The sequence below is a fragment of the Tachypleus tridentatus genome, chromosome 13, assembly GCF_004210375.1.
Source record: "Tachypleus tridentatus isolate NWPU-2018 chromosome 13, ASM421037v1, whole genome shotgun sequence".
In the NCBI taxonomy this organism is placed as follows: domain Eukaryota; kingdom Metazoa; phylum Arthropoda; class Merostomata; order Xiphosura; family Limulidae; genus Tachypleus; species Tachypleus tridentatus.
In genome coordinates this window covers 54,188,060-54,210,811 of record NC_134837.1, presented here as the reverse complement: position 1 = coordinate 54,210,811, position 22,752 = coordinate 54,188,060, and the positions used below count along the sequence as shown (strand labels likewise).

At 33.6% G+C, this 22,752-nt stretch overlaps 1 protein-coding gene across 10 annotated transcripts in view; it reads left to right on the top strand.

Moving 5' to 3' along the window:
• LOC143241069 (nucleolysin TIAR-like) overlaps positions 1-22,752 on the top strand; it is a 283,540-nt gene that overhangs the window by 203,200 nt on the left and 57,588 nt on the right. For 9 of the 10 annotated variants that reach the window (XM_076484571.1, XM_076484563.1, XM_076484564.1 and 6 more), the window contains one exon: positions 11,254-11,311. In XM_076484571.1, coding sequence (XP_076340686.1) covers positions 11,254-11,311 — 58 coding nt within the window. Of the gene's footprint in view, positions 1-11,253; positions 11,312-18,431; positions 18,677-22,752 lie in introns of those variants that run through there. The other variant, XM_076484566.1, reaches the window with a different exon arrangement.

Below are 22,752 nucleotides of genomic sequence, written 5' to 3'. Positions count from 1 at the left end.
TTTTCAACCTGGCCTAAAGTTTACTTGTAACAGTGTGTATTTCGTTGTGCCATTTTTTTGATTAATGTAAGTGTATCTTTTGATTTTGAATATTTCTTTGTCTTAATAGATGGAAACAGGGTTTTAATCTTCAACCATTTTTGATGTTCTTGTGGGAAAAATATACTCAATTCACTCATCAGCGCTAAAACCATTTATACTTTGATAATTAAATACAATATATAATTGCCACAAATACCATCAACTCGGCCACTCAGCGCCAAAATCTCCAATGTTTAAATGCGAAAGTTTTCGTAGGTTTTAACGGCCGGTAACTATCTCGAACTTCGATACTGTAAGCGTGTCTGTGTGTGTGGGTATATAATGAAAGTTTTAATGTGTTCATTTTCATTAATATAAATTCAATGTACACCAGACGTATTAGTTTTAATTACGATTCAGTTTTTCAGAAAATAGTGGTTTTGAAAATATATGAATTCATTTCCCTGGCTACTCTTAAGTGATATAATGGCCACCCACCTACCCAACCCCCTATTTTTTTTATCTTTACACACCTTATTTAACAACCAAATTGCTTACTTTTTATATAAATTACTTTTTTCCCTAGCAATGTAATTAAAATCTTGAAGATAAGGACATTGGAGTCTCTCAAGTGTGCAGTAAGATGTGTAGGTAGACAAATTCATTATAATAATCTTATTAATACGATGAGTAAACGGCACCCTTACCACTAGAAGTCTGTCTCTGGCTTCAAGTCTTTCTGCCTAATCTTGATGAACTGAAGGACATTGAAACTATTTTTAAAACTATTTTGATTATACAAATTAGCAACTCGCATGACAGCCACAGCAAATATAAAGTCGTTTTTAGTTGATTGAGTTGATAATTCCATGTTTGGTAATTGCAGTTTTGTTTTCAAATCCATCATAAAGTAAATAAACAGGCTAAAAACTCAAGCTACAGAAATAAATTTTGTTGTAAAACTCGCCATATGTAAAGCAGTAAGGATGGTTTGTGTTCCTCGGGAGAGAGATAAACAAGCTATTGCTGTATCTAAATTATACCCATCAGATATTTTGGTTTCACAGTCTTCATCTCTCATTCATGAGGTTTACCTCATAATGGCACCCAAGGCCATGATTTATTCTTGTTAGTCCTATTTTATAGGCTTATGCTAAGGTCATAATATGACCTCTGCTAGCTGTTGCCTAAGTTCTTCGGTTATATCTATTGATCAATAAAGTTTTTCAGCAAAGCTAATTGGCCAAGCCGAGAAACAAAATTTACAGTGTGCATTTCAGTTTATTTATTATTATTATTTGAACAATAAAAACTTCATGAAATATGTTACACATAACTAGAAAGAAAAATCTTAGATAATAAAAGAAGTGTAACGGAGTAGTGTTATTTCTAATAAAGACGAAGTTAGTTATTAAGTCTGGATTTATGTCCTAAGCTGTATATCGTGTATGCATTTGTAATATACGAATAGCGACATAAAAAATAGCAGGTTATTATTTGTCATTTAAAAGTTTGTTTGTTTGTTTGTTGAATTTCACGCAAAGCTGCACGAGTGCTATCACCGCTAGCCATGATTCAGTATAAGATCAGTCAGTCATCACCACCCACCGCCAACTCTTGGGCTACTCTTTTACCAACGAACAGTAGGATTGACCGCCATATTGTAACAATACATGAACAAAAGGACGAGCATGTTTGGTGCGAAGAGGATTCAAAACCGCGACCCACGGACCACGTGGCAATGCCGTGTCTGCAGTTAAAAGAAACTAGTAGTAAAAACTTTGAACTTTAAAACTTGTTCTCAGATACCAGTCATTGGATTCTAACGACTTGAGCAATCAGAATTTACCAAATAAGAGTCTCATTGATTAATTAATAATTTTACTTAATTTATACTCCAACTGTAATATATTATTTATACTACTCATGTAATATTATGCACCCCAATGTTTAGTTGAATCATTTGAGATTGACTCCAATAGTAGCAGTTGGGCATATCGATATTTTTCAAAATTCCAGCATGTTTACATGATCATTTCTCTGAACAAAAATCTCTTAAGTAAGTATTTGGATAAATGTTTTAAATCGACTTTTCAGTTTCAAGTTCAAAATAGTTAGTTTTATTTTCTTGTTGTGTGTATAATGTTTAATGATACATTATGTATGCCTACTTCTTATCCATGTGTATTCTCATTATCTCTGTATGCTTTGCTTCAAAATCCCTTATCCCTCCTTTAAAGTAGCTAAAGCAAGAAAGAATGATGCATTTACCTCAACCCTAATGCCCACTTTTACTATTCGCGTTTGTTCTCTTGTTCATTGCAATTATCAATTAATGCATATATTTTTGTATTTTTTTTACTTCAAGATAAAACTCTTTGATTTTTGCTTGTAAATATTAATAAACAAAACAACAACAGTGTGTGTTTCCTTATAGCAATGCCACATCGGATTATCTGCTTTGTCCACCGAATGGAATTGAACCCCTGATTTTAGCGTTGTAAATCCGAAGACCTACCGCTGTCCTAGCGAGGGACAAATAGCAACAGAACTTAAAACATAATTATATGAACTTCAAGCATACTTTCTTTACCCACCATTACGACAACGAAGCCTTAAATGAATGTATGTAATCATGACAGTTTTCTTCGTCCGATACTTGACGATGTTATTTCCCTTCACTGTATTTTCGATATATAAAACCCTTTATGGTCCTTCATTATCGAACAGTGCTAATTAGTAGCACTGTTAATGGATATACGTCATGTACTATACCTTGTGTTCGTCGCCATATTGTTTTTGTACATAATCCAGAGTTGACGAATATATAAATTGTGATATATTCTTTCGCCATTTATGCAGTTTATTTTCATAATATCTGAAATTTCAATTAATATATTACCCAAAGTGTGTTTGATTTCAAACTTTTCATAAAAGCATTAGGTATAATATAGGTAATACTGCTCTTAGGGTTAAATTTGACCCAGAGCTAAATACTATAGATAAGAAACTCAAGTAATGCATTGATACTAATCATTCCAATAAAAGGCAAAAGGTTTATTGTGGGGAAATTCATACATGACTACTCGAGGGCTATCTGCGCTTCTTGTCCATAATTTAGAAGCAATAGACTGGAGGAAACGTAGCTAGTCGACACTATTCATCGTCAAATCTTGGGCTACTGTAATCGAATGTTGGGATTAATGGTTACATTATAGCGCGCCCACAACTTAAAGGGCGAACATATTCGGTGATGGGATTCGAAACTGATCCGCATTTTGCGAGTCGAACGCCCTAACCACCAGATCTGGAAAGAAAAGACGCAAAAGTTAAAACTAAGTATTTGTTTATAGTAGTGTAGCTTATAGACGAAGCCAAGGCAGAAATTTATAGGTAAAAGTGACGCTTTAATTGAATTTTCATCTCGATTAATTTGTTCCGCTTTCCTCTAACCTTCTTTTTAGCTACAAAGTCGACTTACTTTTAACCAAACCATGTGCTAATTTCTCCTCATGAACGCCAAGTGTTGTTATTGCGACATAAAGGCACTTGTAGCCAAGCCAGCTATCTTGCCAGAAAATTTGGAATGCATGTGTCATGTCAGACAAACTACCCATATATGTGACTTACTACATTGAAGGTGATATCTAAATGGATCTAGATATTCATATAAAAGCTGTTATAATATGTGTACTTGTATTCAAAGTAACGTTCAAACCGTAAAACTGGTATATATAAAAAGTAATGTTAACTCTAAGGAAATTTATGTAAATGCATCTCGTTGTGATGTTTCGAAATGCATTCATTTAGTAGTCAAAATTTAGTTTTATCATGGAGTGATATCTTTCATTGTGCATTCAAAAAAAAAAAAAAAAATATCTATGTGAGAAAGGAATGTTTTTGAGTCATTCACTATTTGTTGTTCAGATTATAATTTTACACAACCATTTTTGACGCCATTGTAGATGTAATTTTATCAGGTTATAGATGATGATGACTTGAGAAACTTCAAAGCCCTTGGAGTGTTTTAGTTTCGTTCTATTTCCTAAAGGGGGTGGGGAACTGAACCTTATCTAAACAGTTGTATTTCAACAACCCTATTAAACATAAATATTGTATTTATGACTGATTTGCGAAGTAAATTTTCATTTTTCATTCATTGAAGCTGTTTATACCAACACGTCTTTTCGCATCGATAATTCTTAGAGAGGGAACAAGGAACTGGTAGAAACTATAACTAGTTTAAATATCAGCACATTATCATCATACTTTAAGTTACCCAAACTTGATTAAGGTTTAAACTTGGTATTTGTGATATAAACATTGAGTGACTGAAATTACTTACAAAACTTTTAACAGCTTCCTATAGCTGGTGACAAAAAACTGTTTTTGTTTTATATATGTTCAGAAGAATTTTTAATAAATGCTGAAGTTCTGCCGCTGTAAAGATTTGTTCTATTCGTTCTAAAATATTTGGAAAATATCCGATTAGCTATACTCATGCCCAATCTTAAATGTTTTGATGTTTAAGCTGTACGTTAGATGTAAGTACTATATTACAGACATTAATTAGACGTTTAAGAAGTTGTACCCAGATCTCCATATTTTAATAATTCGACTATAAAATAATGGAGGTACATGCAGGACCGGATTATTTATTAAGCACGATAGACACAGTGCCTAGAACCTCCGAAAACCACAAATGCATGAAAATTTTCCTTGAAAGTTAATCATAGAAGGCCAAAAAAATAAACATAAAAACATGCATTTTACTGTAAAAACTTGATTACATCTTTAAGTTATACGACGTATTTTTGTATATGCGCATTAGTATGTGTACTCACATAAACATAGTTCACTAAAAAGGCTTTTTTATTCCATAATTTATTTCATATAATTTTAATATAATTCAATATATTACAAGGTATTGGTATATTACTGATAAAGATGTTAACTCGTACAACGTTTGCTTAGCTACGACGATGTATACCTTAAAAAAATCCATAATTCATGTAACTTTTGGTTTAACTTGTACAGTTGGTAGGGCCTACGATTGTCTTGATCCGCCACTGGGTACACGTGGACACCATATTTTAATATTTTGTTTAAAAAGCAACGAAGTTGCTATAGAAACATCATGTTTTAATACTTTGATTAGCAAGTAACTGAGTTGCACAGGTACAACATGTTTTAATATTTGGACTAGAAAGTCGCAGAGTCAGATAGGATTCCACATGTTTCGATAATTCGATTAGAAAATCGCGTAGTTACGGGGGTTGGTGAAACCCTACGTGTCCAGGCTATAGAGTCATGGAGCTATGTCATGCTACATATTTTAAAATTTGCCATTAAAACTAATTATAGTTTATTTAAACTACAAAACGTGAATCTTAGTAAAGAAAATATGGTGTATAAGCTAACTAACTGTATTCTTTGGTTCACTTTTCTCTGAACAGAATTATCATTAGCTTAGAAGATTGAAGAAGTAAATCAAGTAGACTTCATACAGTTTTGAAATATAGGTAGTTCAGATATATAGGTCTTCATACACTTTAATAACCTAAAATACATTAGATGTTCGATAGCTAGTAGTTGGAAAGTTATGTGTCATGATTTCATAAATCTTCGTAGAAAACCATGCAATAGTGAGTGATATGTTCGAATGTAATGAGCCAGTTATATATTTAAAAACGGCTGGTATGAGTAGAGAAAGCACTAGTAGAGAAGTGAACAACTTTTCGACCTTCTTCGGTCATTGTCATGTTCACAAAGAAGCCAGTATTTCTATATATTGGTTCAGCTGAGGTGCTGGTTCATTCGTAACTGGAGTATTATCTCGTATCATTTTCAACGAAAATTTCTTGTATTTGCGAATGTTGAAGTAAAATCAAAATGACTTTCGTCTGTTCATGGAATTTTTCTTGCTTTGGCTTACAGAACACTGATATCTCTTAATGTATTTTAGAAATCAAATCAATAAGCACATCTCTGTTTCATTTATTTAGTGTCTTTTGAGAACTATTCAATCACGCAAAAACATTTATTAGTCATTATTAACTTTAGCAATAACTTGTTTTCTAAATTATGCAAAAATAATTGTGTGAAATCAAGATATTTTAGGGCAGGTATAATTAACATGTCGCTAATTCTCAAAGATTCTACAATAAACGAACTGTTCAGCTTAATGTTTTTTGAGGTTTTTTTCTAACACGGTTGTGTTTCCACCTGAAGATAGACTGATCTCAGTTATAAAGTTCATGTTAAAGTTGAATGAATATAATTAACTTACTTAGGAAACAATTTTTAAATTCTCACTGGTGCTTACAGTGAACAAATTACTACTAATTGAGTGGCGTCTGTAGATTAATAGGCTCGATTTGAACTTGAACGAGCAAAGAAAGTTCGATTCGTTTATTTATGGTAAAAGTCCTTGTATTGTTGTTTATTATTAAACACAAATCTACACGAAGGGCTATCTGTGCTCTGCCCACCACGGGTATCGAAACCAAATTTTTAGCAGTATAAAGCCGCAGACATACCACTGGGGGGAAAGTCTTTTCTTAGTTGTAAATGAGAAAATAAAAGAAATGGCGTTGTTATGTGATCATAAAACTGTGTTTTGAAATATTCAAATTGAAGCTGTGTATACACAGTGTGTACAGTCAGAGAACCTAAAAATAAAGTTTTTTTTCTGGATTTTAGTAACGTTACCAATAGTTCACTTCATAAACAACTAATTTATTTATTGGTTTATAGAGACAACTAGAAAACCTGTGGCTGAACTACAAAGCATTTTAGATAGTTCATCGAACAACATCTCATATAAAAATAACACATTATCAGTACTAAAAATATGCTTTGTTTACGATTAATTTGGTCCATTTTTTCTTTGAACAAAATCTAAAGGTTTATGTCGTTTTAAATAGTTTCATAGCCTTCTGCTTTGTTTTGCGTACGACATTTCGGACTTGATGAAGAACTCAGACCAGACTCTGAAAATTTCGTTTCCAAAACCAGGTAGAAGGAAAGAACAATCCGTATGAAACTTCTTGCTCACGTTATTTGTTTCAACAAGCTTTTCTAATGTAGTTAAAAACCAAATACAATGAGTAAAAACAAAGCAGAAATTAAGTAGAGTCATTAACGTTTATTGTTAAGTGTAAATTGAGAAGTGACTGCTTGCGACAGGTTTCGATTGCTACACGAGAGTGACACAAATCTTCATTTGTAGTACGAAGGATTTATCTAATAAAAAAAAAAAAAGACCTTGAGGATGCAACGCATATTTTTACGCTACTTTTGATAGACTTGTCGTGTAATGCTGTTTTTTCTTGATTACAATAACACTTCTAAGACTTGACAAAGTATTAAAATTATTTTAAAATATATAACACTGAGCAAAACCCGAGAGAGAAAATCAGCAGCTGTAGGAACGACCCAAGTAATTAAAAATAACACTTCAAGGTGATATACGGTGTATCCTGCTATATCTGGAGATATCTCTCTTATTCGTTTGTACCTTAGTTTTATCTTGAAGTGGTATGCTTTACGTTTTTGGCGTATTTATTGTCTTGTACTTTAGCGCACAAAACGGTTAGAAGACCAATTTGAAAAGCATGAAATACTTGTGTGTGTATGTATGTATGTGTGGGTATGTATGTATGTATAATTTAACTGTTTGTCACTGATGCTGCTCACCATCACTCTGCATTGTTTTTAGTGAGTATGTGTGGTTTTCTCACAGCAAAGCCATATCTGGCTATCTGCTGTGTCCACCGAGAGGAATCGAACCCGTGACTTTAGCGTTCTAAATTCGAAGATTACCGCTGTCTCAGCAGGGTACTTCAGCGAGTGTGGTGATGACGCATGAGTTTCCTCCTTACTTTTTTATTGTTGTTGTTTTTTATAGTTAAAACAGATATCTTGAGGTGTGAGATTGATCGAAATTTGCCTGAGTAACCTAGTTTAGACTCGCTGATTATATCTAAGGAGTGGGCGTGAGCTGTTGTTATTTTCTAAAATATTATTACTTACACATTCTCCTGAATCTTGCTTTGTTAGACGTATAGTAGCTTACGAGAATTCTTACGAATCCTGGAACACATTTGCACACGTTATTTTCTAACACATATGATGAAACTCCAGTGTCAATTCTTTTACGTCGTATTTCTTCCTTATAGCTTGAGCATCTTTCAATTTACTGCATAATTCTCAGTCTAAAATTGTTCGACTTCCACATTTTTGTAAAGGCATATTTAAGTTTGGAACTCGGCCATGTTTGATTTATTGTTTCATCTTATTGATCGGTATATATGAACCTTGAATATGAAAGTATGATATTACGGTGTCAGAAGGGGCATAAATTTTCTTCTTCGACAATTTTTAACTTAGGGCAATAGAGTATTTGTTCTTCTTTCACGAATTATTGTCCAACTTGTGCAAAATATCATTCTTACGTTATTGAAACATAATATTACTTTTCGGATATAAGTTACTAGAACAGATTATTGTTTCCAGTGCAAAATATTGTCTAAAAGCACATAGAGTGGCTCTGAGTTTTTGTGTTTTTTGTTTTTGTTTTTCTAAGTACAATCCGTCAGCTCATAGCTACGTCATTTCTTGACCGATTTAAGGTCTTGCTACAATTTTGAACTCGGGAAATTAATTCCTTTCGATTGATGTATTTGACCACGCTCAAGGTTTCATAGATTATATATTCTAATCCTGTTTAAAAGAATTTTAATTTTAGAGTAGGCTTGTCAAAGCGAGTAATAAAACCGAATTAGGTATTTGTGAGCCCCGTGCTTGATACTGCTATCGCATAAAAATATAGCTAATAAATAAAAGACAAAATGATCTCGTAGATCAATTTACTGTAATCCTGTGTCAAGTGTCACGGATATTGAGAATTCCTTCTTGTTTTTGTCAAAATAATTTCCCTGTGTTTTCTTAACTTGTTTCTTCATCTCTGCGATTAACTGATACAGTGTTGTCCTTGTTCTCTTCTTAACAAATATTAACAGTGCCTAAGTTTAGCTTTGTTTTACTAGTTTAGCAACTGATTTGTTTTGTTTCTCACTTTGGCCTCTACATCATTATTAGCCTTTTTCTACGATATAAATTAATGCTCGAGTGTCGCCATGTAATATATAATAAAATTGAGTGGCAATAACTGAATTATCAATCTTGCATAGACCCAACAGAATCGCTACACTAAATTTAGACTTGTTTTTGCCGTAGGAGAATCCTGCATTTTAAACTTCTATAGGTTTAACAACTAGTTCCATAGATATTATGATTAAAACTTCACGATATGCAAATAATTGTTAAAACTGCACACTAATCTAGTTGTCATGGCTGAAACCATCATCGAATACTTTAACAATAAATCGACTTTCAATCATCGTCTAGGCAACGATAATTAAAGAGGTGAATTCTAGCTACTTGTATTAAACGATCAAATATTCTAACATGAAACTCCAAGCTGAAATGGAAAGATGTAATTAAACGTTTCATCTTGTCTTTACTGATTCTATTATGCACTTGTATTGTTGTTTTTATGTGTGTGTTCTGTTTTTTAGGCTGATAGACTTAATCAAAAGAGTATTTTCGTTGGTAGAGGTTCGAAAGTACTGGCGAATCCCCTGAGCTTATACGGCTTGTTTTACAGCCGCGAGACCTCACCAGTAGAATTCTTGTGGACAAATCTTATCTCTATGTATCTGGAAGTGCCAGCGATTCAGTTGTCTGTATTTAAAAACACAACCCTCAAGAGAAACATTACAACGTTACATCATAAACTAACGTCCACACAAATAATAAATAAAATAGCAATAAGAGATGGGCATAACTTTGGCTGCTTAGACCAGTTTATTTTTTGTGTATATGTAAGTTAGATTGTAAAGAGCAAAAAAAAAATAGTTGACAGATAAAACAGAACAAGTTGTTAATTTAATAAGTTTTAGGATTGTTAGAGTTTCTACGGGTCTGTGGATGTTAGAATACTGGTAATTCTTGCTTGCTGACCACCAAGTTAAGGTTCTTGTGAAGTACACCCTAGATACATAGATTTTACTATCACAGTTTTCCTCGTTTACTGCGAATCAAGATATCTTGATCATTTGCACCAGTATGTATCTTTTACAGTTATAAAACGTAATGTTTTATGCCACTGAAATAAAAATAAGTAAAACGAAAACAAGAAATGCAACAAGCATTCAAACTTAACGAGTTTAATTGAAATTATACGAAATTACCAAAACAACATCGATGTTTACTGGTGGCTACCAATAAATCATTAAATCTTCTTAACAAAGGTTTGGGCGGTGTTGATAAGTTTGTTACATTTTATCTCGAGATTAACAAACAATATGCATTCACGTATACAAGTATGTTATGTTGGTTGTATGCGTACATATATGTAAAAGCGTAGCGAACTAAAACCTAAGCCAGAAAATTTTTCGAACAGATTATTGACATTTTCCAAAAACACACACAAAAAAGTAACGAAATTTGAGAGAGTAAAAAACTTTGAAATTTATTCGACAATAAAGTTACATTCAGAAGTGTGAAGATCCTACAAGTCTTTTCGCGTTTCTAAAGCTATAACTGGTGTTTACGGGTGGGCCTTTTTCCTGAAATTTATAAAGCCTAGTTATATGCCTAATTTTCATGAGGCTGGCGCAGTATTTGTGCAAATCACACAATTCTGTGTACTATAGACCCGGCGTGGCCAGGCGGTTAAGGCGCTCGACTCGTAATCCAAGGGTCGCGGGTTCGAATCCCCTTCACATAAAAACTATTTGCCATTTTAGCCGTGGGGGCGTTATTATGTAACGGTCAATCTCACTATTTGTTGATAAAAGAGTAGCCCAAGAGTTGGCGGCGGGTGGTGATGACTAGTTGCCTTCCTTCTAGTCTGACACTGCTAAATGTCGACTAGAACGCTAGGACGACTAGCACAAATAGCCTTCGTGCAGCTTTGTATGAAATTCACAAACAGTCTGTGTACTGCAGTATATTTCCTCTGCCACGTTACGTCCTATAATACAGTAAGTAACCTCGTTTTCAACTAAAAGAGTAATAACAGTCGGATGTTAAATAATGGCATCGTGTATCATGACCTAAAACTAACGGATTGTTTTTGATAAACAAGTTATAAATTTAATTGTAATATTGTAACTTAAAGACAGAAACATTAACAGTCCAATCTCTTCCGTTTATGTTTTATAGGAAATGAAAGTCAACTGGGCAACTTCACCTGGCAATACACCAAAGCAAGACACAAGTAGTAAGTATTTGTATTCTCATCTTCTTGGAAGTAGAGATATTCTTCATTGCTTACAGCATTCATCTATTTAATCATGATGTTCCAGCTTACTTTTCATTCAACGTTTTTATAGATAAGTAGAAATGTTATATGTTGTGTGCATGTGAACACAGCTCACAAATAGTTTGTGTAAGAGACGAGCGTTACGTACAGTGCTGCAGCTTTATTTTCACCAGATCAGATTCACAAAAGAAAACTTTGAAGGTCATTGTAATCTTTTATATCATAAGTATCAAAGTCATTATCAAGAGTTCATAACTTTGAACATTTTTTACTGTCCGTTGACTTATTTTGTGCAAAGATAACTTTTACAAAACATTACTCGATATATTTTGATATTTAAACTGAAAGCGATGATAGTAGCCAAAATGAAAACACCAGTGTAAAGTCATTTTGCAGGATTTTGGGCCATCACGTGCAACCAGTATGACCTGTAGCCGTGGTAAAGAGTTGAGTTTATCAGTGTCTGGAATTCTGAAGGAGGGATGCAACACCACTCGTCCGTGACAAAGCCTATCAACTCGCGTGTAACTGATGGAAGTGGAAAAGGCTCTTCAGGTGCCCTTCCAGAATATCCCATGCATTTTTGATTGGGTTAAGATCTGGTGACTGAGAAGAATAGCGTCAGTGTCTGTTTCTTAAACCACTGAGCGACTACTCGTGGTTTGTGGACAGAGACATTATCAGCTTGAAAGACACTCCTTTCTACAGAAGAGAAATGATGTAACATGAAGTAAAGATCATCGTTCAGTGTCATTAATTAACGACTGACATTGACCTTGCCGGGTCAGGTCATGAATTTATCCAAATCATGTAGAAAAATACGCCCTATACCATTACGGAATCACTAGAATCCTTCACTTGTGGAACCAACACTCAAGGCTACATGTAGAATTCTTTAGGTTGGCGTCACACGTGCTCTCGTCCATTTGTTGAGAACATGGCTAAGGATGATTCATCTGACCATTACACATTTCTCTACCAATGCTCTTTGCGTCACTGAACACTCAACCGTCCAATGCCAGCTGTGATGATCGGTTTGTGCACTGCAACCTAACTGTGATATCCATTCTGAGGACCGTTTTTGATAAAACTGGCTGCTCTCGCCTCAAGTTGAAATTTACAACCTATTAATCTGCGGTTGTTCGGTTACTTGCCTGTTGTATACGCTTCCACCCACTATTGCCCTTTAGTGATGATGTCTTTCCCTGAGAGTTCCATGCTGACATCGTCTTTGACACCGTTGTTCGTAAAATATAGCAACTTGAGTTGTTTTGGTCACCGAAGCTTCCACAAAACTCGTCCCAACAATCACCTTTCTTTCAAAATCACTGAAGGCTCCTCTTGCAGCCATGCTAGCCATTATTATAGACAACCATACCTGTCCAGCATTTATATGTATGATCTTATGCATGGTGAGATGTTATTTGTTAAATTATTTGACGAGCCACACCTGTGTGTTGGTAACCTTTACATTGCATACACTTGTTGTCCCTCAATTACCCAGGTGTTTCCATTTCGTTGTTCACTACCTATTTGCTGAAATATCTTACGCCTGAAATTATGGAACATTTGTTTTACGGGAGATCTTTTATGATATTTTTATAAATTATAATTACGTAGAAAATCAGGCAAACTCAAGTGGTTTAGTGCAGTGACACTGTTTTTCCGATACGGGAAAGGGAAAAAAATAGTATTTATTAAAATATGTACCATGAAAAATATATTTATATCGAACAAATTCTCGACCTACACAGATGCCTCACTAATTTAAAAAAAAAGTATCGACAGTGTGGAGAAGCAATAGGAAAACGTATGGGGCAACTGAAATAAAACGTATTATTATTTCTATTTGAGCAAAATCTGCTTTGTTTGTGAGTACCTTAAGATTGCACATAATTTCTACAAAAGTAACCGATTATATAAAATGGGACATTTGTACCTAACAAAATCAAAGCATAAGTTATTTTAATAATCCGAACCTTAACTTTTGACATCTCTAAATTCAAAACTATGTATTATAAGTTCCATAGGAAAAATATTAAAAATGAATTGAATATAAATTATTCTAAGCAGTTACGTATGATATTTTTATTTATTTGTAATGATTATCACTTTATCATTATGTGTATGAGAGAGAAAATATAGATCTCTGAGCCACTAAATAAATAGAAATGTCTTTAAAGGAGATTAAACAACACATTAAGAGAATAAAAACATCTACTCTCAAAGGTAAATATATGCTCAAAGTAGCGCATAGGAATTTTAAGAAGTAGAGTGAATGTGTGGGGATGCTGCTGAGTAAAATTGAATCTAGTGTATGCGTGCTTCACGCTTGGTATTGCTAGACCACGAAAATGTAACTGATAAAAAGGAAACAACCAAGTAAACCAAGATAATTAATAATTAATTGTTAATCTAAAAACGGTAAATAGGAATCGTCAAGAAAGTGCAAAAACAATTGAATCAAAATGCAGGATTCCAAGCCTATAATTGGGGACTCTTAAAAAAAGTAAACGCATTAAGATGGAAAAATAGTGTCTACATTAATTTTTAAAACTACATGTTTCAATTCTGATCCCAAGCGAAGAAACTTTTAGAAGGTGGAAATCCCTATTTTCAAAAGTTAACTTTAAAAATATCCCTACAACTTTCACATGAGTTTGTTTAGTAGCTGTACATAGATTTTGGCACACTATGTGTAGCATTTTTTTATTGTAAGCTTCGGTAGTTGAATGACTGAGAAGCGAAACCTGGCCAACAAAAACTGAGAAAACCCTCTCGTCTTTGAAGAATCAACATAATAATAGCCCAATGACTTGCGTAAGAGATTTTTAGTAGGCTTTCTTGGGTTTGAATAAAATATTCATAGCCGATTTTTCTATAGGCTTGTGAAAAAAAGATAATCTTACAATGGTGAATCTGGCGTTTATATGTGTATTTGTTTGTGTGATTTAAATAATAAATACAATGTCGCACAATTTGTTGAATGAGACCCAGGAAAAAACCCATAAAAATTTACACCTTGAGTGCTCAAGATTTAGGCAATTAGAAAAATAACTTTTTATTCAACATCCGTTTCTTTAATACAGAAAACAATTTTAAATAAAATTACTTTCCTCGCAACGAAAACACGACTTTCACTAGGACTGTAAGTGAGAGTTTGATTATACCTTTATTGATATAATTTATATACATAATACTAAAATATGTAGTTCTTAAAATATTTTTTAGATAAAAGATACCACTTTTAATATATTAAATCATTACATTTTATATCAGCTTGAGCCCAACATTTTTCTCTTGCAGTAGTCTCAGAAAACCCTTTTATTTTTTTAGAAAATGTTCGCTTTTCTAATTTTTTGTTAATGAGGTATGAATACTGCAATTAGCAAATACTAGTACAAAAAGCTGCGACGTTTTTAATTGTATTAATATATTAAGAACAAATGAATGAATTTTGTCTAATAATCGGAAATCATCTTTTTTGCTAATATCAATAATGTAATACCCTTAGTTATTGAAATAGAACGTCTGGCGTGTTGTTTCAAGAACAATCTTGCTTTTAACAAGATTTTTGCCTACATTTTTGTGAATTTTGTGGGTGAACCATATTATGTGGTTCAAAATTAAAATTAATGTAAACTTTTATTACAATAAACTTAAAAAATATATTTAGTTCTACCGTAACATTATGGAATCCAGTGTTGAGTGAAATGGACCTGAATTATAAATGGTAAATATGTATGAATGTATGTGGTTGCACTTATAAACGTTTTTATCGAGAACATCAGTTAACTTTACACATCTTTTAATCGAAGTTCAATTTTCAAAGGAGAACCCCTTCGAGTAGAAAACTTTGCAACAGTTTTTATTAAAGAGCATTATTTATTATTGTATATCGAAAGTTGATTAATATCTGATCAAGATTTTGATCACAGGTATACCAAAAATTTGTGCGTGAAATACAAGTTTGATTGAATTAGTGGCAATGTTGTGTTGTTTTTTATGAAAAAAAATCTAGAAATTTCGATTTGTCGAATTCTTGTTATTCACGGAATCAACATTTTATTTTTAATACATTAAAAGTAGTAGAATGTGAAGGGTTTTAAACCATGCTCCTTAATGTTGGTAGAGTTTATTTAATTCTCACATTTCTACAGCCGTGCTGAAAGAATTATCTCTCAGCTTCATTCTCTACCTTCGTTTTATTTGAGAAAGTGAATCATTTGATATTCTGGAATGTTGCACCAAGTCTACTGGCTGTATATGTTAGCTTGGTGATTCAATGAGAGGCATCGATTAGGACTTAGTCTCGAGCATTTCCTCACTCAAATCAGCCATTTATGTTAGATTTAGTTGCCACCACGGATCACTCGTTGCTCTAACATTTCGGGAAATATACTGACATTTATTGTGAGTTTGAAGGCCATTGGATTTCGATCCTGCGGCAGTTAGCTTTGCTAAGAGAAACATCGTCAAATTGTGAGACTTATCCAGGCTTTCTGAACCCTTCAAATGAAATCTATTCGACACAATTCGTTCTCTGGGTGCTTAAAAAGTATTCGAGAATCGTTTTCTCCTGTTCGGTGTTAATTAGTGGAGCCAGTTACTTTTATGAACGATCTGTCCAAATTCCTTCCAATCAAACAAGGAACGTTTAATCTGCATCTCGCATCACATTTCTGAAGTATTAGAAAAATTACGGGTGGTTGTTAAAATTTATCTTCGCCGTAAAACTAAAAATAGATAATAAAGGAGTGTTTGTATGGTCTCAAAAATAAGCCTTTTCTCTCTCCCCTTTTTTTTTTGCCTTTATTGTGCACATGTAACGTTAGTTTGTATGCATTAAAACAGAAGTTTCAAAAGCGCTTGACTAATGAAAACGAAGAATGTGAAGCCACTTTTTTGTAACGGAGTAGGAAATGTGTAAATATTTAGTAATTCCTACTGCAGCATTCTTGATTGTGTGCTTCCTGTAGTGATAAGATCAAGTGAAGATTTTCTTTTCCATATACTGCTGCTGAGAAGATAGATTTACAGGGGCAGCTCCTGTGATCTTCAGTTAAGAACATGACGGTCGTCGTTAAGTGATGGATCAGTCTAACACGAGACAGTCTGTCTTCTTGCTTGTATACACTTTATTAAGGTCACATGTTTTTCTCATGTAAATTGCCTGGAACAAAAGAAACAATGGCTTCTTATACATTGTACCATAATCTTACTTCTGATACAAAAACCGAGTAAAACGTAAATATTTAATTTTTAACACTCCGAGGAAAGAACAGTACAGCAAAGAAAATACCCATCAACCACTTTTAGTAAAATAAATCATGTGTATTAACGGTAGAAAATGAAAATATGCAATATATCTTGTTTGATAAAAATTAGCATTTTATATGAAATCTTCAAACTTTTTATCTCATATAAGTTGTGGTACCCGTTCTTTGTTCCATTTATGAACTGTAAAAAATGTGTGGAACAAATGCTGTGATAAATAAGGCAAAAATCCTAACTTTCACAGAGTTTATTTATATCATAACATATTACATTATTCGTTACTTCCTCACCAAACGTCTTCCATTTGCTTCAAGAACTCGCTACGTATGTTACTTAAAATATGGTATAAACTGCACGATGGTCAGGATGAGTGTACGAAAATGTAGCAGTGCTATATGATTTTCTGTTGCCCGCTTTCAACTTCCACCTCTTAATGTCATTTCTCACTGTATCACTTTATTAATTACTTGATGGTCATTGGCCATAGAAGTATCTTACGGATCTAAAGTTTTAAGGTCAGGGGTCAAAGTAGTTAGTTGATATAACTTAAGAAACGGCTGTCTTATCACCGTTTTGGTGACTCTTACATTATCAGTTTTCTCTGAATTTATGTATTATTGTGACTATGGCAACTACTGTTTTTCACTGCTTACCTTCACAGAGAGTGTTAGCATACTCTGATATGTATAAGAGGTTCGTGTGTCTTCCCCTCATTGTATGTATCTTGTGTTATAGAGAATTTAATGTGTGTGTGTAAGTTTTGTTACTGCAAAGCTACATCGGGCTATCTGCCCTGTCCAGCTACGAGAATCGAACCCATGATTTTAGTCTGGTGAAGAAATACTACTACTTAAGTTGCTATATCGAAAAAAAAAAAGAACTTTATGAACCCGTATAATTCACTATTTAATTTGCTGAAACTAAGAAAGGTACTATATTTATTAAGTTTACTATATCATTTACCCTGAGATAATTTACATTTTAAATTGCTCTGTCTAAGAAACTAGACTATTTAAATTGTTTTTGTTGGTAAATTTTATCGTTTAGATTATTGTAAGTGAGTAATGTGTTGGTGCATTACATCACTTTCAAATAGGGAAGCAGTTATTTTTCGCTTTAAAAACGGAGATGGTCATGGAAGTGTCAGTTTCTTATTCGTCGTCGTTTATAGTTGACTTTAGTTCACAATTACTTGATATAGAAATTATCTTATCTGAGACTATTTATCACAGCGTGACTGCTTGAACAGATAACTCCTATTACATAAGAATGACAGCTAAGCACGGTAATTGTGAAGGAAAAGTTGATGGTTAATTTAAAGAAGATTCATCACCTGAACCATTTGACTTAGGCTAACCATGTGAAGGTGCTAAACATAGAGGTACTAAGTAGGTGTTTTGAAGTCTTGAAATATAGTACAATTATTAGTTATTAATTGTATAAGGGTCTAGAACCTTGCATAGAATCTCCTTTGTATTTATATGTTCTCTGAAACCTGACATTGATTAGCATAAAATACTCCGTATGTTAAAAAACGAAGTTAATTATATGCCATTAAAGTCATCGTACAAAGTTATTTACTCAAGATCTGCAGAAATGTTGAAAAAATCGAGGGGTAAAAGAATGTTGGCTAGAGCTTTAGGTTTTCCATTTTACAACTGTCTTTTATACATGAATTAGTCGTGCGCCAAGCCACAGCCAATCGTTGAAGTCACGTGGGGAAAGAAAGCAGTACAAAGACGTGAAGAAAGGAGGCGGAGTGCTATTTGTTGCCAACATCGGTGGTGGCTTAGTTCCGCACACATCAGCATCCAGTGGTTTGTAGCCGGTTCATGTATCAGTATGAAACTGACAGCATCCCCGTGAACGGCGGTTCCCTCATCTCATCGTCAACAAGTAGTGGTGGTCTCTCTTACTCTGTCAGGATTCCGCTGTTCGTAGCCCCTGTCGCTCCCTGCCTCCCCAGCCAGGTGCCAGGGATGAGCACGGCCTTGTTGGTGGCAGCCCCCAAACCAGATGTCCGACCCGATCCGAAAAAACTAGCAGGTGAAGGAACCTGCGTTATATTGGAGAAAAACTAACGATAAGCAGACCGTATTGTTTAGTCATTTTAAATTGTTGAACGTCGATAGTAGTTTATTGTAAGAATGTTAAGTGTTAGTGCTTCGGTGTACAACTTACCGAATTTGTGTTGTTTTCTGGTAACTGGAATTTCGATTTAACGTTAAATGTTCTGATACGACTTGTGATATATAACTAAACTGTTCCTTTGTCAGTTGGTTTACCGATTAAATATACATGGTTACGATTCAGTTAGTAAAAATTTCAACCAAAGTTAAGCTGTGCCTTAAGCACTTGCACAGTTTTGTTGGACGTGGAATAATAAAACTTGTTAATATGACTAAGTATAATCTGAACGTTACTTTTAATTGAACCAACACAATTTTTCATTACACATTAATACCACTGGAGAAGCATGTGGTTGCCCTATACAGGAAGCTGTAGATATTCTAAATGGTCAATCACAGTTAAAGTTATTAGTAATTCTAAGAAGTTACGACTGAAATTAAAGAAAAAATATGTAATAACATGTCGTCCACATTACATCTATCATATCCTATGCTGGCAAGTACCAGGGGTCATAGGGCTGGATAAAAATTGGCAAAGATAAGTGGTCGAGGCTTTATTTATATCGTGTTTTAGTACTTGATAACTATGTTGGGATTATTATGGATTTCATAGTCATTATTAGCAGTCATGTTATTTGCAACTGTATATTTTCTTTTTATGATTATTGATAGTTATTATTTCTAACCTTTCGTACTTCACGATACGTTATTTTGACCAATGGATCTCAAACAACAATCTAACCATATTGTGTAATTGACAATACATATAAAACAAGACAATGATCTTTTTTTTTTGCCTTGACAACCGTTAATTGTATTTTTTCTTTACCTTACAAATTGAAGCTGTTTAATCCACATAGTTTTGTGTGTTGTTTTTTGTTGATGAATATGTGTTTAGTATTCTGATCTAGCGTATAAACCATGAAAAATGATAGAACAACTACTACCACCCCAACCACCATATTACATGGCTAACTGAAATCAAATTTCGTGAAATCAAACTTGACCAACAAAGAGGCATAAAAGTGAGCCGAAATAGTCATTAAATTCCTTTATGAGTCAAGAAAAATTAAGATCATTTATGAAATGAAATCGTGGCATGGAATAATTATTGGTAAAAATCAATTAGTTTAATGTACAGAAAAACCAAGACGTTTTTGGAAACACAAAGTTCCAACAATGGCTTTTATGCCATATCGCTTAGCAACAAAAGTATAACCTAATATTGTTGTTAGTCTATAATGCTGAAAGTATAAAATTAAATGAATAGACGTTAAAACTAGAAAAATATTTGTTGATTTCTTAATTACTTACTTAAAGAGGTACGTTTCTTACTAAAACTTTGGTGATATATAACAGAAAATAGCTTAATTCAGAAACAATTTAAACTGGTTCGTCAATTTAATGATAAATGTTATGCACTTGGCACAAGCTCGGTGATCACAAACTACGTCTTCATATTAGGTTTATTATACTAACATTTACTATACTTAATGTTCCACGGCTCCCTTGTACCATTGCCCCCCCCTAGTACAGCGGTATGTCTCCGGATTTACAACGCTAAAATCAGGGGTTCGATTCCCCTCGGTGGGCTGAGCAGATAGCCATTTGTGACTTTGCTATAAGAAAAACACACACACTCTTGTATCCTGTCACTAAAATCCCAATCGAACTATTCTATCTTGATAAATGCATTTTGGCTTTTATGACTCTTCATATTTCGAGAAATCAAGCGTCACATGACACATACTTTTATATAGGTTAGATGTATCATGATTAACTACATACCTAATAATACTTTTATGTTCTCAGTTTTAACTATTACATATGATAATTTTTAAATCCGTTATGACTGGTGGCATATAAATAATTATCAGTGGTGGTCTGTAGACTGTAGGGTTACTGTAAATCCTTATATACTATTATAACCCTCCAACTGTACAAAGGTTTGTTAACCTCGTGAATTGTTGAGAGAAGAATAATTTTTAAAAACTAAAACTATGTTCATGAAATGCTTTTAAAATGGCTGTTAATGTAATTAAAATTTGCAACATTTGTGCTGTTTGTGTAAATTAATACTGATAGTTTTTATATTAACCAAACTAGTCATATTCTTTCGAATTTCATCTATATAAATATGATAGTACCGCCTGTTGTATGTCCATGTAACTACTTCGCGGGATGCGAATGGATCGTCACCAGAATTGGTATAGTGATTTATTAGGTTCATGCGGGGGGTACCTACGAATTTCGATATTATTTATTTCATGGGAGTTTTTACGTTTTCCTACCATTTCTTCACGCCCTGTAAATACATTTTCATCAGATTTGGTATGAAAGTTCATTTGGTCCATAGAAAGATGCATAAAAGTTTTCAGTTTTGCATTTTTATGGGCGATTTTGCATTATTTATCACTGCTTCGCCTCTTGTTGATGGATTTTCACCAAATGTGGCATGAAGGTTTATCGAGTTCATGCGGAGATTCCTGCAAAGTTAGTTTCACATTTTGTATTTTACAGTATTTGTGGACGTTTTTTACAATTACATATAAGAGGATCAACTTTTCACGTCCTAAGATAACCTTTCATTAAATCATGAACTTGCATAACTTTCGTTCTGGGGACAAGTACTCTTACTAGTATCTAAATATCTTAAAAACTTCTAACTAATTTAGTGACCACTACGAATTAATGTGTTAAAACGAATTTGTAAGATGGCGCAACACTTCTTCGAAGACTACTACAACTTTACCATCATGTGTAGCTTCTAAGCCACCCATCAAGCAAACTTTTGAAAGTTTATATGATAATATCAGAGTAGATTTCTGCTTCCTTTATCGTAAACAGTCCGCCCATCAATTCTTCGATGGATTTTTATATATTATGTGTTATTGCTCATTAATCCACAAACAAAATCCCTCTTTGTACAATTAATATAAGCTTTTATTGAAACCAAAAATTCACTTTTATTGACTCATTAACTTTATTAGGTGGAATTCAGATACCAGTAAGATAATTATAAACGTATACTAAAAATACCTCTTTTGGCACCTACTACTTTGCATAGTACAAATTATATTACTTAGTTGGATAGCTGTAAACATATGTTACCAATAATGAGTGCTCGTATTTAGTGTTCAGAATAAGAATGTACGAACACATACTCCCATTAAAAGCGACACTAAATCGAAAAAGCTACAATGTTACTGATAAACCTGATGTACCAAATAACGTGCTACCTTGAAATCGGTACAAAATTTGTAGCCCTGAGAACTAATAAAACCTCTTTCTCAACAATCCACTGTTTGCCCCTAAGTTCTTATCAAGAATCTTATTACGAAATTCTACTTCAAAATTTTGTTTAAAATATAACGTGAGGCAAGTAGCTTGATTTTTACGTTAAGTAATTAAATGCCACTTTCATTTATTTTTATTTGCACACGTGTGTGTACTCAGAAATTGTAGTTTTGTACCCTTTAATTCTATCAGGCAATAGGCACGAATGATAAATCTCACTTCTTAAATGCTTTCTTTTTTTTTTTGGAAAGTGTTCATGAAGTACATGGATTCCGTGATTCTGGAAGCTAAGAGGTGATTCGTCATTCTCGTGACCCTTGTCTGAACTAAGTTCAAGTACAGTCGTTTTGTTAATATTCTCAAATGAAAATTGGGTATTTCCTGGTAGTGTATCGTTACTACAAACAAATTCTTTAACTGTGATATCTTTTCCTTGGTTATATTACGGCAAAACAGCTGTGTGAATCTTTGAAATATTGTTTTATTCAGTGTTTTTAAACATGTATTTGTGTAACACTGCACAACAAAGTTTTTGCTTCTTGAACAGTGTTGGGTGTTCCTTGTAGATTTTTGGCTTCTGATCACGAAAATCACATCCAAATTTACCCATCACGTACACTTTCATCGAAATCTTCGGTTCTGCTACAATGGAAAAACGATATCAGAGCAACTGGTATTCGTCAATGCTTGCTGACT